Source organism: Mirounga angustirostris, unplaced genomic scaffold (genome assembly GCF_029215605.1).
Source record: "Mirounga angustirostris isolate CCGP_5_RB_7025 unplaced genomic scaffold, mMirAng1.0.hap1 SCAF_7, whole genome shotgun sequence".
Taxonomy (NCBI): domain Eukaryota; kingdom Metazoa; phylum Chordata; class Mammalia; order Carnivora; family Phocidae; genus Mirounga; species Mirounga angustirostris.
Genome location: NW_026991715.1, coordinates 57032336 through 57057233, shown reverse-complemented (window position 1 = coordinate 57057233; position 24898 = coordinate 57032336). Strand labels below are relative to the sequence as shown.

General features: G+C 40.0%; 1 protein-coding gene across 1 annotated transcript in view; it reads left to right on the top strand.

Annotated features, from left to right (window-relative positions):
• The window catches only part of ANKRD31 (ankyrin repeat domain 31), a 142736-nt gene extending 118261 nt beyond the window's left edge, over nt 1-24475 (top strand). Inside the window, exons 23-25 of the mRNA XM_064596246.1 lie at nt 4486-4626; nt 13998-14100; nt 24159-24475. Of these exons, the coding sequence (XP_064452316.1) occupies nt 4486-4626; nt 13998-14100; nt 24159-24304 (390 nt within the window). The 3' untranslated portion in view covers nt 24305-24475. The remainder of the gene's footprint in view (nt 1-4485; nt 4627-13997; nt 14101-24158) is intronic.
• Nucleotides 24476-24898: the final 423 nt, after the last annotated feature.

The following is a 24898-nucleotide window of genomic DNA, read 5'->3' as shown; positions in this document are numbered from 1 at the left end:
TTTCCCTCTCTATACCTAGCCATTAAGCTCCAGTTATTGCTGGTTAATTATTATATTGTTTTCAGTGATGACCTGGAGCATAAATTGCTCTACAGACTAATCCAGTCAAGTGTGTGTTCCTTTGAAGGGATAGTTTATGAAGTCAGTGTTTGAGTTTATTCTAGGAATGCTCCTCCCTACTATTTCTTTCCCAGTTCTCTCCTAAAAACTAGCCAGCCTGCAATTCAGCCTGTATCCCCAGTGAATCTACCAATTTACTTCCAATTGCTTTTTACCACAACCTGTACTGCCTTTAAAGTGCCCTTGAGCTTGAACTTCTCCATGGTCTGTTGTAAATGAAGTCATTTCCTTTGGAGGAGATTAGGAACCATCTGTTTTAAGGCTTGCTTCTTTTCCAAGACAAAATCATTGTGCCATAGCTCTGGAGCTGGGGTGGGGACATAGCAACTTTTCTCTGAAAGACACCCGGCTTTAGGAGCTGAGCATTTAGCCAAGGCAGGCACGTTAGCCTCATGCCTTTACAGCTTGTCTCTCCTGACATGAAACCACTACCTTACAAGCCAGCTAGGGGTGATCAGGGTCCTACTAGTCTCAGTGCCACCATGCCAAAGGTGGAGCCTCTGCCTCACCAGTACAGGCTTCACAGAAGGGTTCCCCTACCTCTTGGCTGCACTCAGAATTTAGCCTTAGCAAGAGATAGCTGAGGGCAAGATGAGAAAAACTGATATCCTTCCCCTAACAAGAAGGTAGCCCTCTGATTGGAGGCTATAGGGAGAGGGAGCCCTGTGTTCTTGGCTGCAAGTGGAATCTGGAGTGAAATCTGCACCTCACTGAGATGGGAAGGGGGAGGAAGAAAGCAATCTTGGTTCACATACCACAGACTCACCTTTTTTTTCCCACCTAGTTGTCATAGATTTTGCTGAATAGATGGCTCTTTATTTGCTGCATGCGTTTATGACCAGTTCCAGATTTAAACTATTTTTTTAAATACTTTTTATCTGGGACTGGATCCTCACATTGTCATACCAGAAGTTGATTCTAGAATATTTACATTCGGGGCACTTGGGTGGCTCATTCAGTTAAGCATCTGACTTTGGCTCAGATCATAATCTCAGAGTCCTGGGACTGAGCCCCACATTGGGCTCCCTGCTTAGCAGGGAGTCTGCTTGTCCTGCTCCCTCTGTCCTTCCCCCCACTCATGCGCTCTCATGCTCTCTCTCAAATAAATAAAATCTTAAAAAAAAGAATATTTATATTCAGCGGGACTTTTGATGTAGTTAGGTTTAAATCTATCACATGGCATCTGTTTCTATTTCTCTCATCTCTTCTTTGTTCCCTTTTTCATTTTTTTATGCTTTATCTCCTTTGTTGGTTTATTAGCTACAACTCTTTACTTCAGTTGTGGCTTTAGAGTTTATAGAACATATTTTTAACTTCTCCCAGTCTACCTGTAAGTAATATTATACCACTTCATATATACTGTAAGAACCTCAAACTAGTATGCTTCCATTTCTCTACTCCTGACCTTTGTGTTACCATATATTTTACCTTTACCTAATGTTATAAATTCCACACTACATTATTATTTTTGTTTAAGCAGTCAGTTATCTTTTAAGCAGATTTAAATAATAAGAAAAGTATTTCTGTCATGTAGTTACCATTTCTGCTTTTGTTTCCTTTATGTAGATCCTGATTGCCATTTGCTACCATTTTTCTTCTGCCTGGAGGACTGTCTTTAACATTTCTTATATTGAAGGTCTTCTGCTGATAATGAATCCTTTTGACTTTTGCATGTCTGAAAAAGTTTATTTCACCTTTATTTTTGAAAGGTATTTTTGCCAGATATAGACTTTTATGTTGAAAGAGTTTTTTCCTTTACTTGAAAGATGTTGCTCCACTGTTTTCTTGCTTGCTTGTTTTCTTTCTTGTTTAAATACACTGTTGTTCTTAACCTAGTTCCTCTGTAAGTAATGGGTCTTTTTTTCCTCCTTCTGGCTGCTTTTTTTTTTTTTTTTTTTTTTTGGATTTTTTTGGGGGTTTTTTTGCTTTTAAGATTTTACCTGGTTTTAAGCAATTTTGATTATGAGGAGCATTAGTGTAATTTTTTTCATGTTTCTTATGCTTAGGGGTTATTGAATTTCTTGAATCTCTGGGTTCCACATGTGAATCTCAGATGTGGAAGAATTTCAGCCATTATTTCTTCAAATGTTTTTTCTTCCCTTCCCTCCTTTTAGAACCTCTTATTACACACATATTGGATTGCTTGAAATCATTCCACAATTCACTGATGATCTGTTCATTTTTATTTTATTTTTTTAATTTTTTTTTTTAATTTGAGAGAGAGAGAATGAGAGACAGAGAGCATGAGAGGGAGGAGGGTCAGAGGGAGAAGCAGACTCCCTGCTGAGCAGGGAGCCCGATGCGGGACTCGATCCCGGGACTCCAGGATCATGACCTGAGCCGAAGGCAGTCGCTTAACCAACTGAGCCACCCAGGCGCCCGATCTGTTCATTTTTAAAAATTATCTTTTTGGGGCACCTGGGTGGCCCAGTCGTTAAGCATCTGCCTTCGGCTCAGGTCATGGTCCCAGGGTCCTGGAATTGAGCCCCGCATCAGGCTCCCTGTCTGTGGGAAGCCTGCTTCTCCCTCTTCCACTCCCCCTGCTTGTGTTCCCTCTCTCGCTGTGTCTCTCTCTGTCAAATAAATAAATAAAATCTTTAAAAAAAAAAATTCTCTTTTCTCTGTATTTCATTTTTCTACAGTACTTATTGCTTTGTCTTTGAATTTACTAATCTTTTTGATCAAAATGTCTAATCTGTAACTATCCAGTGTATTCTTCATCTCATACATTGTAATTTTCATCTCTAGAAGTATGATTTTGGTCTTTTTAAAAATATTTTCCATGTCTCCACATAACTTCTGAACATGTGGAATATGATTGTAATAACTACTTAATGTCGTTATCTGCTAATTCTAACATTCTTACCAGTTCTCAGTCATTTTCAGTTGATTGCTTTATCTCTTCTGTATGGGTTGTATTTTCCTACTAATTTCCAGGTCTGTTAACTTCTTTTTTTTTTTAATTTTTATTTTTATTCTTATGTTAATCCCCATACATTACATCATCAGTTTTAGATGAAGTGTTCCATGATTCATTGTTTGTGCATAACACCCAGTGCTCCATGCAGAATGTGCCCTCCTCAATACCCACCACCAGGCTAACCCATCCTCCCACCCCCCTCCCCTCTAGAACCCGCAGTTTGTTTTTCAGAGTCCATCGTCTCTCATGGTTCATCTACCCCTCCGATTTCCCCCACTTCATTTTTCCCCTCCTGCTACCTTCTTCTTCTTCTTCTTCTTTTTTTTTCTTAACATATATTGCATTATTTGTTTCAGAGGTACAGACCTGAGATTCAACAGTCTTGCACAATTCACAGCCAGGTCTGTTAACTTCTTATTGAATCCCACACATTGTGAAATCTACCTTGTTGGATGCTGGATATTTTTTTATTCTTATAAATATTTTGTAGATTTGTTTTAGGATACAGTTAAGTTCCTTGGAAACAATTTGATCCTTGTGGGTCTTGCTTTTAAGATTTGGTAGGCAGGGAGCGCCTGGGTGGCTCAGTCGTTAAGCGTCTGCCTTCAGCTCAGGTCATGATCCCACGGTCCTGGGATCGAGCCCCGTGTGGGGCTCCCTGCTCCACGGGAGGCCTGCTTCTCCCTCTCCCACTCCCCCTGCTTGTGTTCCCTCTCTCGCTGTGTGTCTCTCTCTGTCAAATAAATAAATAAAATCTTTAAAAAAAAAAAAAGATTTGGTAGGCAGGATTGGAGCATGTGTTCAATCTAGGGCTAATTATTTGCCACTACTGAGGTAAGGCTCCTCTGTGTACCCAACCAATGCCCCACCAGTATTGAGGTTTTCTAGTCTTGCTGTTGGGAACAGGCACTATTTCTGACCTTTGAGAATGCCAGGTGTCATTACTTCTAATCTTCTCAGGTGGTTCTTTTCCCAGCCCTGGGTAATTTGCTCTCAAACATGGCCAATCACTACTCAGCTGAATACTTAAAGAGGACCCCCCCTGAAGATCTGCAGAGTTCTCTTTCTTTGTATGTCTCTCTTCTCAGTATTCTGTCCTGCAAACTCTAGGCACTTTGCTTCCGTGGACTCTGGTCTGTCTCCTCAACTCAGGGAGTCCACAGGCTTTGCCTGGATTCCCTCTCCCTGCACCATGACCTGGAAACTCTCAAGGCAGTGAGCTGGGACACTTGGAAGGCTCATCTCATTAATTTCTCATTTCTCAGGGATCACTGTACTATGTTGCCTGATGTTTGGTACCTTGCAAACCATTGCTCCATATATTTTGTTTGTTTTTTCTTTGTTAGGGTAAGTCTGGTTCCTATTACTTCATCATGGACAAAAGCAGAAGTTCACATATTTCAGGTATTTTTCCTTCTTAATTTTTGTTTTATTTTTCACTTCAGGAGACTACTCACAAAGCCAGTGTTTTACTGAGTGGTAAAATTAAGGTAGAAAATGGTCAGATTTATCAAAATCCAGTCACCTGGCTCAAGGATCTTCTAGGAGGCGACAGTTACGTGACTTGGAATTACGCTTGGAGTAAGGTGGGTCATTCTTAAGTTTATCTGTAACTTCATATTCAAATGGAAAGGTACATATTTTTTTATGATAAAACTATTTTTTAAGAAATCTGAAGTTCTCCAAGCTAGTTTTTGTTCTCAGATGTTCCTTCTACAATATGCTATGTGCTCCCACAACTCTTATTTGCCAGAAATCCCCAGGGACAGAGTTGGACAGCTGACAGCCTCTCCTTCTTTGTTCCTCATCTAGTCTCAGAAATTCAAATGCCCTCAATGTTCCCCTATTATCCTCCCAGGTGATTTCAGATCTTTGTGACTCCACGTAGAAAATTTGAGACCTCTGGTGTGTTGACCATTTAGTTATATGTTAGTATTCTGATGCAATGAAGGAAAATCTTCCCCTAAAGACAAAGGAATGAGCAAGCAGCCTAAGACCCACAAAAGTTATGGTGCACTTTTGTTTTAACAGTTTTATCATCAGTTGCCAATCCCCCAAAAAGAAGTGTTTCTTTTCATTCTGACTTCCTAGACTTAGTAGTCTTCCACACAATTCTGTCTTCTGAGTTACAAGCCCAGTTTAACCACCAATTTAAAGACTATTAATGACTGACACCCTTGGGGTCCGGTGATCAGCCACCTCCAGATGTCCATGGCCACACTTAAGGGAACAGTCTTGCAATGATTCACTCAGGAAAGTGAATCATCAGACATCCACCATTACTGTTGAACAGGAGTGCAGATGCCTTCAGGCTCCACTAGCCATTACAGTAAGCCTCAGTGCCTGAGTAGTAAAAGGCAGTTTCTTCTCTCCTTTTTTGTCCCACTTAGCTCTGCCCACCATTCCTCCTAGCTCCTCCTCTCCTTCCTCATCTCTAAACTGTTTTCTGGTATCGTAGACCTTTGTGGCAGGTGCTTCTAAAACTGTGTTTTAGTTCCTTCACTTAGATCAGCACATCTTAGATTTCCTCTACTTTATAGTCTTTGGGGTTTTTTTTCTCAAAAGTTTTTTCTTATTTATTTTCCACCCCTGGAGTCACCAGACCATCTGCTTTTCACCTGCCCAGTCCTTTCCATAATTCATAAATCATATTTGTATGCTAGTAATTAACATTTTGCCCTTGGAAATCCCTTTTTATTAAAAGGTTTCTTAAATTTGGGACACCTCAGTCATTAAGCGTCTGCCTTTGGCTCAGGTCGTGATCCCAGGGTCCTGGGATCAAGCCCCTCATCGGGCTTCCTGCTCGGCGGGGAAGCCTGCTTCCCCCTCTCCCACTCCCCCTACTTGTGTTCCCTTTCTCGCTGTGTCTCTCTCTGTCAAATAAATAAATAAAATCTTTAAAAAATAAAAATTAAAAATAGTTTCTTAAACTTGTGATAGATTATATCATTTTGCTATAATAGTCTATGCTCACAGCATGAATATAATACTGGTTTCTGTAGTTGAGTTTTTTTGAGCTACTGTGTGCCCAGTGATGACTCACTTCTCCCACTCTTTCTTTATTGGAACTACTGCATTTTCTGCTTTTGAATAGCTGGCTGTGACATCGTCTGGCCTCACTCTGTACTTAAGCCTCATTTATATATCACATTGCCTCTGGTCTTTTCTCATCAGCCATGTCAGTTAGTCATATGGTTTAACACCTATGTGATAGTGAAGCCAAAGACAAATGTAGGCACTACAATTAGGAGAATTCTTGGATGTAAGATATTCATACAGATTATCTAAGTACGCTTAGTTTTTTTTTAATTTTCCTAAAAACAATTTTAAAAATTACCATAGGGCACTCATGTACTTCTAATAAAGTCCTTAGGCTGAGAAACACTACCCTCATGAGATTTTTTACAATATTTAAAGTCCTCTTTTAAAACTTACCATAGAGAATGGATAAAGAAGATGTGGTATATATACACAATGGAATATTATGCAGCCATCAAAAGGAATGAGATCTTGCCATTTGCAACGACATGGATGGAACTGGAGGGTATTATGTTGAGCGAAATAAGTCAAAAAGAGACATGTATCATATGACCTCACTGATATGAAGAATTCTTAATTGCAGGAAACAAACTGAGGGTTGCTGGAGTGGGGGGGGTGGGAGGGATGGGGTGACTGGGTGATAGACACTGGGGGGGGTATGTGCTCTGGTAAGCGCTGTGAATTGTGCAAGACTGTTGAATCTCAGATCTGTACCTCTGAAACAAATAATGCAATATATGTTAAGGAAAAAAAAGAAGAAGAAGAAGGTAGCAGGAGGGGAAGAATGAAGTGGGGGAAATCGGAGGGGTAGACGAACCATGAGAGACGATGGACTCTGAAAAACAAACTGAGGGTTCTGGGGGGGAGGGGCGTGGGAGGATGGGTTGGCCTGGTGGTGGGTATTGAGGAGGGCACATTCTGCATGGAGCACTGGGTGTTATGCACAAACAATGAATCATGGAACACTTCATCTAAAACTAACGATGTAATATATGGGGATTAACCTAAGAATAAAAAAAAAAAAACAACTTACCATAGAAACCTCTACCTCTTCTTGTCTTGAGGGAACTCTTGAATTTATAGTCACTTCTCAATGACAGGAGTTTTTTGCTGCATTAGTAAATGTGAACATTTCTACTGACTAATTCTGCGACTGCTGGTGTGGCTAGGGGGCTAGGAATGGTTGGTCGTCAGGGAAGAAATGCCAGAAAACTAGGTCTTTTCCTGCCTCAGACAGAATGACAGAGCCGCTAGACACAGATGACTCATACTTCCTACCCAAGCAGCTGGACTACTATACAGGGAATCCTGATGCTGACTTGCACTGGGCATCACTGATTCCTCTCATTCCTGCAGTCTCTTGGCTATTAGGCATCATCCTGATGTGGCAGAATGATCTCTGGATGGGAAACAGGAGGCCAAGCTAGGTCCTGATTCCACTCTTGATAAGTTACAAGATCTGGGAGTGGTCTTCAATTCTGCCTATACATTTGAATCACTTAGGGAGCTTTTAAAAACTACGAATGCCTAGTTGACCACAGCCCCATACCTTCTGATCTAATAGTCTTGATTGAAGACCAGGTGGCAATATTTTAAAAAGCTTTTCAGGTAATTGTAATAGGCAGCCTGGAGTAAGAATCACTGATCTAGATCAAGTTACTTAACCTTTCAGAACCTCATTTTTCTTATGTATAAAATAAGTAGTAGTGCTAATTTTCTCTAAAGACCTTTCCAATGTGGAGATTCTAGGACTTGCATAGCTATGTGTGATTTATAAAGCCTTTTACATATATTCTTTCACAACCCCATGAAGTAAGAAAGTCAACTATTTTTCTCCATCTATGGATGTAAAACCAGGGTTATAGGAGATTAGGTGATTTGATTAGCCTCAAGGCCAGTAAGTGCCAGAACCAGGACTAGAACCTGGTCTTATGGTTCCTTGTACGTTATTTTCTACATTTACAACAAAGACACGAGGGAAACCACATTCCTTTCATTGGAAACAGGTTGCCCTGAACTCAAAAGAGCACACACAGTATTACCTAGCTGTCTTTATGAATTTATGCCAAGTCTCATTCTTGTGCAGCAAAAATTGTCCACTTCCACAGGAAAAAAAAATGCCTTTCTCGAATACAGTTGTGGTATGAAAATCCTAAGAATGGCAATGACAGTTTATTTTTGTGAATGCTCAGGACTGGATTTTGCAGATGACAAACAGACTGCCATTTTGGGCAGTGACTGAAGGAACATTGACAGCTCTCTTGTGCAAACATACTTCCCATTCAGATGACTCACTCTCTGAATTTCCACCCTTATAAATTCACTACTTTGGATTTAGTATTAACTTTTCTCTATGGTTACCCCTCACCCTACACACTTTCTAAAACAATTCCCCCTACCACCATGATTAGGAATATCAAGATACTGAAGGTTGAGGTAGGAGTATAGAAAGTGATGGAAATTATTGGGGTGCCTGGGTGGCTCAGTCAGTTAAACATCCGACTCTTGGTTTGGGCTCAGGTCATGATCTCAGGATCCTGGGATCAAGCCCCGGGTCATGTTCCCTGCTCAGTGGGGAGTCTGCATGTCTCCCTCTCCCTCTGCCCCTCCTCCCATTCACATATTCTCTCTCTAAAATAAATAAATAAATCTTAAAAAAAAAAAAAGGTGATGAAAATTGTTGATCTGGACAGCCAGCCAGCCTCATTGAGTCAATTAATCATTCCCAGGGTATCTTAACTTAAACTTCCTGTGAGCCCTGCTTCTACTCAAGAGATGGTTGGAGATGTGGGCCCTTTTTTTGTTTGTTTTTGAATTTTTTTAATTTAAATTCAATTAACTAACATATAATGTATTATTAGTTTCAGAGGTAGAGGTCAAGGATTCATCAGTCTTATATAATACCCAGTGCTCATTATATCACATGCTCTCCTTCATGTCCATCACCCAGTCACCCCATCCCCTCACCCTCCTCCCTTCCAGCAACCATCAGTTTGTTTCCTATGATTAGGAGTCTCTAATGGTTTGTCTCCCTCTCTGATTTTGTCTTGCTTCATTTTTTCCTCTCTTCCCCTATGTTCATCTGTTTTGTTTCTTAAATTCCGCATATGAGTGAGATTATATGATAATTGTCTTTCTCTGATTGACTTATTTTGCTTAACATAATACTTTCTAGTTCTATCCACGTTGTTGCAAATGGCAGGATTTCACTTTTTGGTGGCTGAGTAGTATTCCATTGTGTATATATATATCACATCTTTTTTACCCATTCATTGGGTTGGACATCTGGGCTCTTTCCATTGTTTGACTATTGTAGACATTGCTGCTACAAACATTGGGGTGCAGGTGTCCCTTTGGATCACTACATTTGTATCTTTGAGGTAAATCCCTAACAGTGCAATTGCAGGTTATAGGGTAGTTCTATTTTTAACTTTTTGAGGAACCTCCATACTGTTTTCCAGAGTGGCTGCACCAGTTTGCATTCCCACCAACAGTGTAGGAGGGTTCTCCTTTCTCCGCATCCTTGCCAACATCTGTCATTTCCTGACTTGTTAATTTTAGCCATTTTGACGGGTGTGAGGTGGTGTCTCATTGTGGTTTTGGTTTGTATTTTCCTGATGCCAAGTGATGTTGAGCATTTTCTCATGTGTCTGTTGGCCATTTTTTAGGTGTTCTGTGGAGAAATGTCTGTTCATGTCTTCTGCCCATTGCTCGATTGGATTATTTGTTCTTTTGAGTTTGATATGTTTGATAAGTTCTTTATAGATTTGGATACTAGCCCTTTATCTGGTAAGACATTAGCAAATATCTTCTCCCATTCTGTAGGTTGTCCTTTGGTTTTGTTGACTGTTTCCTTTGCTGTGAAAAAGCTTTTTATCTTGATAAAGTCCCAATAGTTCATTTTCACCTTTGTTTCCCTTGCCTTTGGAGACGTGTCTAGTGAGAAGTTGCTGCGGCCGAGGTCACAGAGGTTGCTGCCTGTGTTCTTCTCTAGGATTTTGATGGATTCCTGTCTCACATTTAGGTCTTTCATCCATTTGAGTCTATTTTTGTGTGTGGTGTAAGGAATTGGTCCAGTTTCATTCTTCTGCATGTGGCTGTCCAATTTTCCCAACACCATTTGTTAAAGAGACTTTTTTCCATTGGACATTCTTTCCTGCTTTCAAAGATTAGTTGACCATAGATTTGAGGGTCCATTTCTGGGCTCTCTGTTCTGTTTCATTGATCTGTGTGTCTGTTTTTGTGCCAGTACCATACTGTCTTGATGATGACAGCTTTGTAATAGAGCTGGAAGTCTGGAATTGTGATGCCACCAGCTTTGTTTTCTTTTTCAACACTCCTTTGGCTATTAGGGGTCTTTTCTGGTTCCATACAAATTTTAGGATTGTTTGTTCCAGCTCTGTGAAAAAAGTTGATGGTATTTTGGTAAGGATTGCATTGTCTAGGTAGCATAGACATTTTAACAGTATTTGTTTTTCCATCCATGAGCATGGAACATTTATCCATTTCTTTGTGTCTTCCTCAATTTCTTTCATGAGTGTTCTATAGTTTTGAGAGTACAGACCCGTTTCCTCTTTGGTTAGGTTTATTCCTAGGTAACTTATGGCTTTTGGGTCAATTATAAACGGGGTTGATTCCTTAATTTCTCTTTCTTCTGTATCATTGTCAGTGTATAGAAATACAGCTGATTTCTGTGCATGGATTTTATATCCTGCCACATTGCTGAATTCCTGTATGAGTTCTAGAAATTTTGGGGTGGGGTCTTTGGGTTTTCCACATAAAGTATCATGTCATCTGCAAAGAGTGAGAGTTTGACTTCTTTGCCAACTTGGATGCCTTATATTTCTTTTTGTTGTCTGATTGCTGAGGCTAGGACTTATAGTACTATGTTGAACAGCATTGGTGATAGTAGACATCCCCGTTTGGGGTGGTTGGATGATCACATCCCTGTCATACTCCTGACCTTAGGGGAAAAACTCTCAGAATGATATTCACTGTGGGCTTTTCATATATGGCTTTTATGATCTCTATCTCTATCCCTACACTGTGAAAAGTTTTAATCAAGAAAGGATGCTGTACTTTGTCAAATGCTTTTTCTGCATCTGTTGAGAGGATCATATGGTTCTTGTCCTTTCTATCATTAATGTAGTGTATCACATTGAGATGTGGGCCCTTTTAAAATACAAATATCCAAGAGGTGTGAATCCTGAAAACAGAAATAGTATGAAAGGCATACTGCCCTTCTCTTGCCTGGATCTGCATAGAGTGCCTGGGAGAAGTAGAGAGGGGGAGGCTCTAGGATGGGGATTGAGAGGAGGTAGGTGGTATGAAGATGAACTTCACTTCCATAATGATTTTCCCAGGATCAGCTCTTTTGTGGCAGTTATTACACTTTGATACTACCTTCTCAAATATTTGAGAATTATTTTACTTTTTAGCCAAAATGTGTTTTTGTGTTACAGTGATTCTAAAAGAAAACCGACAGTTTTCTTTTGCTTCTTTGCCTTTCTCCCCCCCACCCCACCCCCTGAGATCAAATTATTATCCTTTCCTCTTTCTTCCTCTTGGGATAGTGCAAATTTGTTAAGACTTCCTTCATAAAACTTGAAATGGAATTAAAACAGTCATTTGATCATCCATGAACAGATTCCCTTTAGTCAGTACCAACAAATGGTTTCCTGAAGACATAGGAAAAAGGGACTGATAGTTTCAAATAAAATGGAGCCCCAGCAGGGAAATAAATTCTTGGACACCTCTTTAATATTTAAAGGTGGATTATAGGGATGCCTGGGTGGCTCAGTCGGTTGGGCATCTGCCTTTGGCTCAGGTCATGATCCCAGGGTCCTGGGATCAAGTCCCACATCGGGCTCCTTGCTCAGCAGGGAACCTGCTTCTCCCTTTGCCTGCTGATCCCTCTGCTTGTGCTCTCTTTCTCTCTCCCTCTCTCTCATTCTGACAAATAAATAAATAAATGTTTTAAAAAAATAAATAAACGGGTTATAGTTTATATTTTTTATTGATGCATGTTAGAACATAAGGTATAGAGAAACATTTGTTACTGCAATTAATGACAATTGATATTAAACTTTTATTTCTTCAGAGACCTTACCAAAATAAAGTTAATTAATAATTTCACTTGGCTGATTAACTACATTTCCAGAATAGTGCCTAACTGAATCATCCATCCACCCCAAACACACACACACACGTACACACACACGTATGTACACGTGCCATTTCTTTTTTTTTTTTTTAAAGATTTTATTTATTTATTTAACAGAGAGAGAGATAGCGAGAGAGGAAACACAAGCAGGGGGAGTGGGAGAGGGAGAAGCAGGCCTCCCGCGGAGCAGGGAGCCCAATGCGGGGCTCGATCCCAGGACCCTGGGATCATGACCTGAGCCGAAGGCAGACGCTTAACGACTGAGCCACCCAGGCGCCCCCACACGTGCCATTTCTTCCCTAAGTATGGTATTAGGGAGTCAGCATAAACTGATTTCTGAGGATAATGGACCTTCTGCCTAAGAGCTTCAGGGAAGGCATGAGTCACCTTAGGATGAAGCACTTCCTGCAGTTCTACCATTTAGAAAAGTAAGAGGGCGCTTGGGTGGCTCAGTTGGTTAAGCGACTGCCTTCAGCTCAGGTCACGATCCTGGAGTCCCGGGATCAAGTCCCACATCAGGCTCCCTGCTTGGCAGGGAGTCTGCTTCTCCCTCTGACCCTCCCCCCTCTCATGCTCTCTCTCATTCTCTCTGTCTCTCTCTCTCAAATAAATAAAATCTAAAAAAAAAAAATACTTTAGAAAAGTAAGAAGACAACCTACAGATATCCTCACAGAACATACCTTACCTTAACTCCAGCTTTGTTACTGTTCTCATCTGGGGGAAGGTGGCATCCTATCACCCATCCCAAAATGTGTTTTGAGTGGTGAATTTGTCAAGATTGCTGGCAACTATTCAGTCTAAGACCCTAAGAACCTCGCCTACAGCTCTTCCAACATGCCTCTGTCAGAGCAGGCATATGAGCTAGATTTGGATTCAAGATTTAGTTGAGGATTCAAAGTTTGAGTTATATGCAAATGTGATGACTGTTTACTCTTATTTATTTGTTTATTTATTTTACAGAGAGAGACACAGCGAGAGAGGGAACACAAGCGGGGGGAGTGGGAGTGGGAGAGAAAGGGACTGATTATTGCTTGAGCTTAGAAGTTAGGAAAGCATCCTGGAGGAAGGGATGTTCGAATGGAGACTGGATAGTTTAACCACAGTGAACCTAGCTTCTGGTTCCTAGTTCTAACTAATTAGAACACAAAGGCTGCCCTAGAACTAGGAGTGGAGAACCCAAAGACCCTCTGGCAAGTGTTTGCCAGTCAGCCTCAGCCCAGCCTGTTTGTGTGTAGGTATTTCTAAGAGCTGACCTTTGGGGCTGATAAACAATAGCTAAGTTCACAAACCAGAAAAAGCCAAAAAAATTTGAATGCATAGACTGAAATATTATTAATCAGTTAAATGTCTGATTTCTTGAAAAGTACTATTACTCTATGGCTTAATTTTCTTAGTACAACATTAATTTTTTAATGTTATAAAGTAGTGGATGCTGGTTTAATGGTTGTTTAATAAGTGAATGGATGAGAGAATTAATGATAACAAGGTTCAACAAATATTTTCTCTAAAGGGTCAAATAATAAACATTTCAGGCTTCGTGGGCATATGGTCTTTGTCGTGAATATTCAATCGTGTTATAGCACAAAAGCATCCATTGATATGAAGTAAATGAATGGATATTTTTGTGTTCTAATAAAACTTTACTTATAAAAAAAGGTGGCAGGCCAGATTTGGCTGAAGTTAAAACTTGCCAGAGACAGATGTATTTGCTTCTTTTGAAATGCAGAATTTTAAAATTATTTGATTATGTGCAGGTGACATATCTGGGGAAGGAGCTTTTAAAGTATGTTTCTGAGGAAGTACCCATACCCACAGAGCCATCCGTGGTGCCTCAGCAACATCAACCTTGTCTTCCAGGTATGTTCAGACCAACACCCGTTTCTTAGCCATGAGGAAAACACCCAAAGCTACTGAGATAGCACTGCCTTTTGTGTGTGTGTGTGTGTGTGTGGTATTTTTTTCATTCACATAACTTTAAAATAACTGGTTTAAAGTGAACAATTCAGTAGCATTTTTTCTTTGTTTTTATTTAAATTCTAGTTAGTTGACATACAGTTCAATATTCGTTTCAGGAATAGAGTTCATGGTTCATCACTTACATACAACACCCAGTGCTCATCACAACAAGTGCCCTCCTTAATACCCACCACCCATCTAGCCCCATCCCCCACCCACCTCCCTCCATCAACCGTCAGTTTGTTCTCTATAGTTAAGGGTCTCTCATGATTTGTTTCTCTCTCTTTCTCCCCTTCCTGAATGTTCATCCATTTTGTTTCTATAATTCCACACATGAGTGAAATCATATGGTATTTGTCTTTCTCTCATTGACTTGTTTCGCTTAGCATGATATTTAGTACGTTCACAATGTTGTGCAACAGCCACCTTTGTGTAGTTCTAAAACAACTTCCATTACCCAGAAAGAAACTCCACACCCATTCAACAGTCCCTGCCTTCTCTAATTCCCCCAATCTACTTTTGTCTTTATGGATTTGCCTATCCTGAATGTATCACATAAATGGAATCATATAATTCTTGTGTCTGGCATCTTTCACTTAACATAATGCTTTCAAGGATCCTGCCTGGATGGATATTCAGTTTCACTTTTTGGCTATTGGGTATAGTGCTGCTGCGAGCATGTGTATACATATATTTGTACCTATTTTTAGTTCTTGTGGATAGATACCTAGGAGTGGAGTTGCTATATCATATAGTAATTATATGTTGAACTTTTTGAGGAACATCCAAATTGTTTTCCACAGCAACTGAATCATTTTACATCGTACCAGCAATGTACAAGGGGCTCCAGTTTCCCCACATCCTGACCAACACTTGTCATTTTCTGTTTGTTTGTTTACAACACTGCATTTTGTTTGTTTGTTTGTTTGATTTTTTTATTTATTTGACAGAGAGAGAGGAACACAAGCAGGGGGAGTGGGAGAGGGAGAAGCAGGCTTCCCGCCGAGCAGGGAGCCCGATGTGGGACTCGATCCCAGGACCCCGGGATCATGACCTGAGCCGAAGGCAGACGCTTAACGACTGAGCCACCCAGGCGCCCTACAACACTGCATTTTTAACGACTGAGCCACCCAGGCGGCCCCAACACTGCATTTTTAACCACAGTTGATTCTAGGAGAGTTTTTTATTTTTTATTTATTTATTTTTTTAAAGATTTTATTTATTTATTTATTTGACAGAGAGAGACACAGCGAGAGAGGGAACACAAGCAGGGGGAGTGGGAGAGGGAGAAGCAGACCCCCCGCTGAGCAGGGAGCCCGATGCGGGACTCGATCCCAGGACCCTGGGATCATGACCTGAGCTAAAGGCAGTCGCTTAACCAACTGAGCCACCCAGGCGCCCGATTCTAGGAGAATTTTTAAAATGATACCTTCCCTCACAGTTCCTTTCTCTGAACCTATGCTATACTTACCTTGAGTAGATTTTTTAAAGTGTCATACAGAAAGGAAAAATGGTATTGTTTGCTTCCTACAGGCATGATTTGGTTAGTTTTCTAAAAGCAAGTACTAAAATAAATCTTTGCTTGTTAGTGTAAACTAATGTGCTTTATCTGATGGAATAAACTTTAACCTGATAAAACTGAAGAGAATGTAGTCTTCACCAATTAGCAGCAGATTTTGAAATGATCTGGGTAGAGGCAGCACACATTGCTGTAAACATAACTGAGGTTGTGTTAACCCTCCTCTGCTGCAGCACCCCCTCTTTTTCCACTAGTGCCCCTGCCTTGGCCCAGCTGGGGACAGTATAGGCAGAAAGGAGATACAATACAGAAGATGATAATTCTGTGGTAACCAGAGTCAAGAACCAAACAGGGATTACTATCACTAAGCCTCTAACCAGGGGCTCCCGAGGGCCATTTCTTGCTACAGCAAACCTTAATAATTCACTACTTCCCTCTCCTAACTTTATTTTTTTTTTCTCTTTTAACTCTTTTAATTCAATTGGCCAACAAATTCAATAAGCATTTTAAAGAAGGATCAGTTCAATCAAAGAAACAGGGAATTCGGTATAGCCATCGGTTTTGCTTTTTAGGGAGGGTTGGGGGGAGGGGTTATTTGTGGATGAGCCGCCATATTGCAATAGAGACAAAATGGCTGGATCTGGATTCCATCAATCTACTTTAAAGCACTTTCAAGGAAGTCGCCTTGACCAAAGGGTGAGAAGCCGGCATTTCACTGCCTTCTCAGCAAATGCTAATTTTTTCATCAGCCCATCAGTACTGTTTGTGGCTGCACACTAAATAGGAATAATTTTGGAAGGTTCCAGCTGGCCTTCTTCAAAAGGTAAAGAAAATCCAACATTTTTAAGATTTCTTTAATCTTTTGTTGTTTCAAGTGAATGCTTCCTCTAAAGGACGATTTCAGCATTTCTGGGATCTGAGACCACAGGGCAAGTGAGCAGATGGTCAAGGCTCTCAGGAAAGCCCCTCTCCTAACTGTATACCTGATCCACTGTAACCTCTTAGGGTCCTTCTTTGTCTCAAAAACTGGCTTTGGAATAGGATGCATTTTCCCCAGTTTTCTGAAGATAGCCTCAAAAGTGCTTTTCATCACTTTGGGAAAACAGGTCAGGTAAAACAGAAATTATGAAGAAGTTAAAGGGTTAAATTGGAAGGAGTTCTTGTAGTAATTCATGGTCTTTGGTTCCTAACCTCACTGCAGATCTACCTAATCAAAACTTGGAGTGGGGCCCAGGAACCTGAATTTTTTTTTTTTTTTTAAGATTTTATTTATTTATTTGAAACAGAGAGAATGAGAGAGAGAGAGCACATGAGAGGGGGGAGGGTCAGAGGCAGAAGCAGGCTCCCTGCCGAGCAGGGAGCCCGATGCGGGACTCGATCCAGGGACTCCAGGATCATGACCTGAGCCGAAGGCAGTCGCTTAACCAACTGAGCCACCCAGGCGCCCAGGAACCTGAATTTTTAAAAATGATTCTTACGCAGCCTGACTGTAGACTTTGAATGACTAGTAAGTAGTATCTGATTTCTTAAGCAGATAATAATTTGAAAACTCTTATATTCAGCCCTTCACCTTGATCCCAAAGCACACCCACTATCATGCTTGCACACATTGCCTGCCTCCCTCCCTCCTTCTCTCTCTCTCTGTCTCTCTCTCTCTCTCTCTCACACACACACAAAGGAAAGCCAAGCAAAACCTTCATCCCCCTAGTTTCTAACTTCAAGAGAGCAGAAATACAGGATCTTCCTTGTATAACAAAGGTTATCTGCTCCTCAGATTTTCTAGTTCTGAGCAGGCATTTCCAACCCTCGCCATGCTTCTCCTTCCTCAAGAGGGCTCATAGTGCCCCTGCTAAGTGAGCATGAAATAAAAAATGGGTTCTGAACTGCTGCTTCTGTTGCCTGCAATATAAACAAGTTTCTTGTTACTAATTTCTTTCCAGAAATACTGAATTTTCTTTTCTTTAGAGATGTCAGAAATTGTTAACGCTAATATAAGAACTATGGAGGGCCGATAGGCCAGCCAGCTTCTTGCTGCCTTAATCTGGACCTAGAAATCTGCAGGTCCCTCTTGGCATTCCTTTTTTCTTTTTCTTTTCTTTTTTTTAAGATTTTATTTATTTTATTAGAAAGAGAGCATGAGCAAGGAGAGGGGCAGAGGGAGAGAATCTCAGGCAGACTCCCGGCTGAGCACAGAGCTCCATCCCAGAACCCTGAGATCGTGACTTGAGCCGAAACCAAGAGTAGGACACTTAACCTACTGAGCCACTCAGGGGCCCCCTACCTGCTGGCATTCTGTAGGCTGCTGTTGGAGTTCTACTTGAACCTATTTGATTTATGATTCCTTTATATGTGGTTTTATAGTACCTGACAGAAATCCAAAGTCCTGGTAAGTTAGAAAAATGTAAACTCTGTAACAAGCAAACTATTCAAGAGAGATTATTTTTCATTCTTTTGCATATCAAAATGTGGTCATGAAAATCATGGAACTGACACTGTAGAGTGCACAAAGTTTAAAGGAAAAACAACACTTTTTTTTAAAGATTTTATTTATCAACTCAAGAGAGAGTGAGGCAGGCAGGCAGTGTGGCAGGCAGAGGGAGAGGGAGAAGCAGGCTTCCTGCCGAGCAGGGAGCCTGATGTGAGGTTCGATCCCGGGACCCTGAGATCATGACCCGAGCCGAAGGTCGCTTAACCGACTGAGCCACCCAGGCGCCCCTCTCTAACACTTTTTAATGATCACCCTGCAAAATAGTGTTTTTGGGAATAGGGGAACTAGGAAGAGCTATTTACATTACATTTCCCAAAACTAGAGTGACCATGCTTCCCAGCTGGACCACAGCAGTCCTCAATCCAGCCAAATTATTAGTAGCGCTCCCTTTCATTTTCAGATATGCCTTGTTTAGATGACCCAGTACAGGAACCAAATAGATACTGGAACAAAATGAAATTTGGACATGGTAAAAAGAGAGCAATTCTTCAATTTCATTTACTTTTTTAAAAAGTTTTTATTTAAATCCCAGTTAGTTAACATACAGTGTAATATTAGTTTCAGGTATAGAATTTAGTGATTCATCATTTCTATACATCACTCTGTGTTCATCATGACAAGTGCATTCCTTAATTCCCATCACCTATTTAACCCATCCCCTACCCCTCTCCCCTCTGGTAACCATCAGTTTGTTCTCTGTAGGAACTATATAGATTCTTACATACTCTTGTCCAAATAGATAGGCAAATCTTACGCATGTCAGTTTATATTATACATAATTGCTGGTTACCTAATCTTCACCCCCTGACAGAGAAGATCTTTGAGTTTAGAGTGACTTTTCTGAACTCTTGCTCCCTATTACATTCCCCAAAGACTGGCACAGTAGCTTCCCAGTAAATGTTTATTAAATAATGTTCATCAAATAAATAACGAATGGATGGAAGCATGAATATGGTCCCAAGGACTGCTAAGTTAAAACTGGATTTACCTGTGATTGATTGTCCTAATAAGTAGACATGCCTAGATCTCACAGGCTGTAATGAATGGAGTTTGTTGTGAAGAATGCAACAATAGTCAATGGGATTTTGGTTAGTTAATATTATCTCCTTTATTTGAACTTTCTGCTTCTAAATGTGAGATACAAGGGTGATGGCCCTTCACATTTTCTCAAACATATATTTTAAAAACAGCTATATTCCTCTACCTCCCCCACTTCCTCCTCCCCCTCTTTATGAGAAATCATAAATCTGTTCAGCTTTGGTAACCAACATTTCCTAAACTTCTTTAATCAGATGGTATCAACACTTTACAGGACAAATAGCAAACTCAATATCCAGTTTATTTCTACATATCATTTTGGAATCCTGGTATCAAGAAAATCCTGAGTCATGAAGATAAGTTATGAAAGTTTTGTTTTGTTTTGTTTTAAAGATTTTATTTATTTTTTGACAGCAAGAGAGGGAACACAAGCAGGGGGAGTAGGAGAGAGAGAAGCAGGCTTCTGGCTGAGCAGGGAGCCCGATGTAGGGTTCGATCCCAGGACCCTGGGATCATGACCTGAGCTGAAGGCAGACGCTTAACAACTGAGCCACCAGGCACCCCACTTATAAAAGTTTTTAATCTTGGGCGCCTGGGTGGCTCAGTTGGTTAAGCGACTGCCTTCGGCTTAGGTCGTGATCCTGGAGTCTCTGGATCGAGTCCCGCGTCGGGCTCCCTGCTTGGCAGGGAGTCTGCTTCTCCCTCTGACCCTCCCCCCTCTCATGTGCTCTCTCTCATTCTCTCTCTCTCTCAAATAAATAAATAAAATCTTTTAAAAAAAAAGTTTTTAATCTTGCCATTTTAAGATTTTCTTCAATGAGTCAGAGATGATGGAAGAACTTTATTCCTAGTCCCGCACAAAAACTAGTTAAACTGGTAACTCAGACTAAGGTATTGGTGGACTCTAGTATTAGAATATGGTATATTAATACATTTGAAAGCATATATTATTTCTAATTAAAGATTTTAGGGGCGCCTGGGTGGCTCAGTTGGTTAAGCGACTGCCTTCGGCTCAGGTCATGATCCTGGAGTCCCGGGATCGAGTCCCACATCGGGCTCCCTGCTCAGCAGGGAGTCTGCTTCTCCCCCTGACCCTCCCCACTCTCATGCTCTCTCTCTCTCATTCTCTCTCTCAAATAAATAAATAAAATCTTTAAAAAAAAAAAAAAAAAAAAAAAGATTTTAAACATACAAATACCAGCCTTTAAAAAATGAAATTCTGTTGATGAAATCCTGGAGTATCTATCCCTAAAGTCCTTAGAAGCTGTAAAATGGAGTGAATCTATGGTGCATTTTCCCTTGAAATTTCACAACTTCCTCCCAAGCCTCTCTTCTCTCTGCCTACCTGGCTGTAGTCTCTCTTCTGTGTTATTGAGGGAATCTTGCAAGATATTTCAGATATTTCAGAATAAATTGGAAGGGGAAAAAAAATGAACATTCCCAAACTTCTACATAATTTGTGATCACTGTGTACAGATATATCAACCTTTTCCACAGTTCTTTAAAAAGAATCTGTTGGGGCACCTGGGTGGCTCAGTCGTTAAGCGTCTGCCTTCGGCTCAGGTCATGATCCCAGGGTCCTGGGATCAAGCCCCACATCGGGCTCCCTGCTCAGCGGGGAGCCTGCTTCTCCCTCTCCCGCTCCACCTGCTTGTGTTCCCTCTCTCGCTGTGTCTCTCTCTGTCAAATAAATAAATAAAATCTTTAAAAAATAAAAAAAAATTAAAAAAAGAATCTGTTAAGGTAGATAACATTTCATTATTTACCTGAAAAGCCAATTTTATATATAATCTATGTCACCTGTCACCATAGTATTAGGACAGTCAAAGCATGTTATGCCAAATGTGTTCATCTAAGAAAAAAAAAAATTATCTCCTGAAATCTTTCTTTTCCCAAGCCATCATTTAATGGATGCTAATTATGTCATTTTCTTTCAAGGGGACCTAACATTATTTCTTCATTTGAAAATAGAACATGGGGGCGCCTGGGTGGCTCAGTTGGTTAAGCAACTGCCTTCGGCTCAGGTCATGATCCTGGAGTCCCTGGATCGAGTCCCACATCGGACTCCCTGCTCGGCAGGGAGTCTGCTTCTCCCTCTGACCCTCCCCCCTCTCATGTGCTCTCTCTCTCTCTCTCTCATTCTGTCTCAAATAAATAAATAAAATCTTGGGCGCCTGGGTGGCTCAGTTGGTTGAACGACTGCCTTCGGCTTAGGTCGTGATCCTGGAGTCTCTGGATCGAGTCCCGCGTCGGGCTCCCTGCTCGGCAGGGAGTCTGCTTCTCCCTCTGACCCTCCCCCCTCTCATGTGCTCTCTCTCATTCTCTCTCAAATAAATAAATAAAATCTTTTAAATAAATAAATAAATAAATAAATAAAATCTTTTTAAAAAAAGAAAATAGAACATGCTTTTTCAGAAAAAAAATAGACTCTTTTTTGTTTTTAATAAAAGCTGTCCTTGACCTACTGATAATATGTTGCAAATAAATGACTTTAGAGAAAGAGTTTTCTTCATGTCGGTGCTGTTACTGTGCGTCATTGCTCTGTAAAAGTATGTGTAATAGAGCACAAACACTCATAGGTGCTTCTGTTTTATGTGGTTAAGAACTTCTTCGAACTTAAACACCTAAGGGAGATGGGTGCCTGATAACAGAACAGAAGGTGTTTATTTCAGCTCCTGTTTACAATTCTTGACTGTTTTTCATTACTTCAATCATAATTTTTTTCATCATGGTATCATGATTAACTTTGACCTAATTCATAAAATGGAGGATACATCTACTGATAGGGGAGGAAAGAGAAGAAAACTAATTTTCTGTTGAGCACCTGCCCTGTGCCAGGCCCCCTGCCAGACCACTGTCCATACATTAGGCCAGTGAGGAGCTTCTTATTAGTAAAACTCCAGCGTTCATGTCTGTACCATAAAGGCAGAAGAAACACGAATACTTTACATATAAAATTAAGCATCTCAGACCCAATTCAGCTTAAGAAACCACCTATTAAATTTATTTTCCCACAAAGAAAGAGGGCTTACATAGTTTTAAAATTAGAATGTCCAAGTCTATTTCTTCATTCCAGTACAGTTTTCACAGATGGCTTTTGATCTTATCAATGTAAATCTGTCTCAAACTCTTAATTTAGTTTTAAATATCAAATCACCTAATACTCTACCACCATATTTATCCTTTAGAATCCTTTTATTTTAAAACAGCATTGAACTTTGTATTTAAATAGCCATAATTGAATTTTTTTCCCCAGTGTAACTACAGCAGATGTATTTTTACAATCTATTAAAATAATTCCCAATCATTTTCCCTTTGTTTGGAATTATACTTTTTGTTCGGAATGAGAATGTGTGCATAAATAGGTTCATTTCCATTTATAGCTAGAGTAAGCAAAGTTTCATTCTGTAATCCTAATGAAATGTAGAATGCTTAGTTTGTGAGAATAAGTTCTGGAAGTCTGAGTTCAATAATTTTAGTGTTAGAAGTGAAATTTATATATGATCTTGGTCTTGGACCTGTTTTACAGATGATGGAACAGAGCCAGAGAGGTAAAATGGGTTGAATGAAAAGAGTTCAGGGGCACCTGGGTGGCTCAGTCGTTAAGCATCTGCCCTTGGCCCAGGTCATGATCTCAGGGTTCTGGGATCGAGCCCCGCATCGGGCTCCCTGCTCTGCGGGAAGCCTGCTTCTCCCTCTTCTACTCCCCCTGCTTGTGCTCCCTCTCTCGCTGTGTCTGTCTCTGTCAAATGAATAAATAAAATCTTTAAAAAATATAAATAAATAAATAAGAGTTCATAGGTTAGTGATGTTTCAGAAGTGAAGTATCAGTTAAAATAATCTGATTATTTTTGCTTTTGATCTATTAAGGGAAATTTTTAAAAATAGAGGAAAAAGAAAAGTGAAAGTTAAAATTATTTTTAACCTAACTAGTTAGCTTGTCATTTTGAAGTGCTAATTTAGGCAACTAGATAACATGAATAGTTGCATGAGTCTGTTCTTTTGCCTAGTAATCAATCTCGCAGTTCGCTTCAAGGAGACTTATGCAGAATATCTAACATTTGGTGATATTACTTGAGAAAGATGTATTTCTCCCTACTTCTTGCATGAGCAGAATAGTTCTTTAGCTGTGCAGTGCTTGTTGGGGATGAGGAGCAGCAAAAAGAGCCAAACATTCACTGATATGGCTATTTTCCTAGTTCTACTGGGCACGAGAAGCCATGTAACTTGCTTGAGATCACACAAGTTTGTGTGGCCTAGAAAATTGATTATCCATCTTCCAACCTAATACTATTTTCGTAAGAAATAATGATAATAGTAGCAGCTTATATTTATTGAATGTTTGCTATATGTTAACCAGTAGCCAATCATTTCACACCAACTTCCCATCTAACCTTCATAACTGCTTTATTCTCAGCTTACTGGAAATTGAGGCACAGAGGAGTTTGTACAACTACCTTCAGAAGCTTCAGTCATCCTTTTCTTCCCGTGGTGTTTTAGACTGCAAACAGGCTTCTTTTTCCCAAGATAAGCCAATGCTGATTTACAGCTTTATCTTGGGTATAGAAATAGAGTGAGACGGGACGCCTGGGTGGCTCAGTCAGTTAAGTGTCTGCCTTCTGCTCAGTTCATGATCCCAGGGTCCTGGGATCGAGCCCCGCAGAGGGGCTCCCAGCTCAGCGGGGAGCCTGCTTCTCCCTCTGCCTGCCGCTCTCCCTGCTTGTGTATTCTCTCTCTGACAAATAAGTAAATAAAATCTTTTAAAAAAAGAAAAAGAAAATGGAGTGAATTATGACTGGTCCAAAATCTCATTTTGTGCTCATAGACTTGACTAGGGTCTAAGATTTGTAATAAGTAAATTTATATATTATTTTGTAAAGACAGTTTTTAATTTGTTGGCACGTCTTCAAACAGGAACTTCCAGAGAGTCAATGCAAAGCATCCCACATTATCTACAAATAAATGAAGTACTATTAATCAGCGATCAAGAATTTCTCCCATGCCATATAATGGATCAGCATTGGAAGTTCTATGTGGAATGTGAAGAGCTAACATTCTAAAACCTTATTTTTGTAATAATTTATTATACATGTGTTCATGTTATTAACCCACATTCATATCTTATCTTATATGGGCTGGAGGGCCTATTGTAACACACACTTCATGCGTTGCTACTTAAAATGTGTTTATGGTGTAAGAAAAAATATAACTCAAATTATTGTAGTAAGATTAATACCTTTTTGCCATTGAAATAAAGGCATTTTTGAATTAAAACATATTGATTCTCTGGCTTTGATTTTACTAAAATAAATGTAAAACTAATATTTCAATCAATACCTCAACCTTTGTATAAATTACAGTTGTTCCTTAAGGGAAGTAAGGATAAAAAGAGTGATAATTGGTCCGTAGAAGGCCCAGATAAAGTGAATCTACTTAAAACAAGAATTTAATGCCCCAGTACCTTCGCCCATATACTTTAGAATTTATCTTGTAACCAAAATAAAAAATTGTCAAAGAGGTTTATTTTAAATTTCATAAAAGTTAGCATAAAACTGTAACAGTGGTAAGTCATAGAACAACAAAAATGAATCAAATGTTGATTAGGGGGCTTGTTTTAAATAGGATACTTAACCTTTGACTTTTGCTACATTATC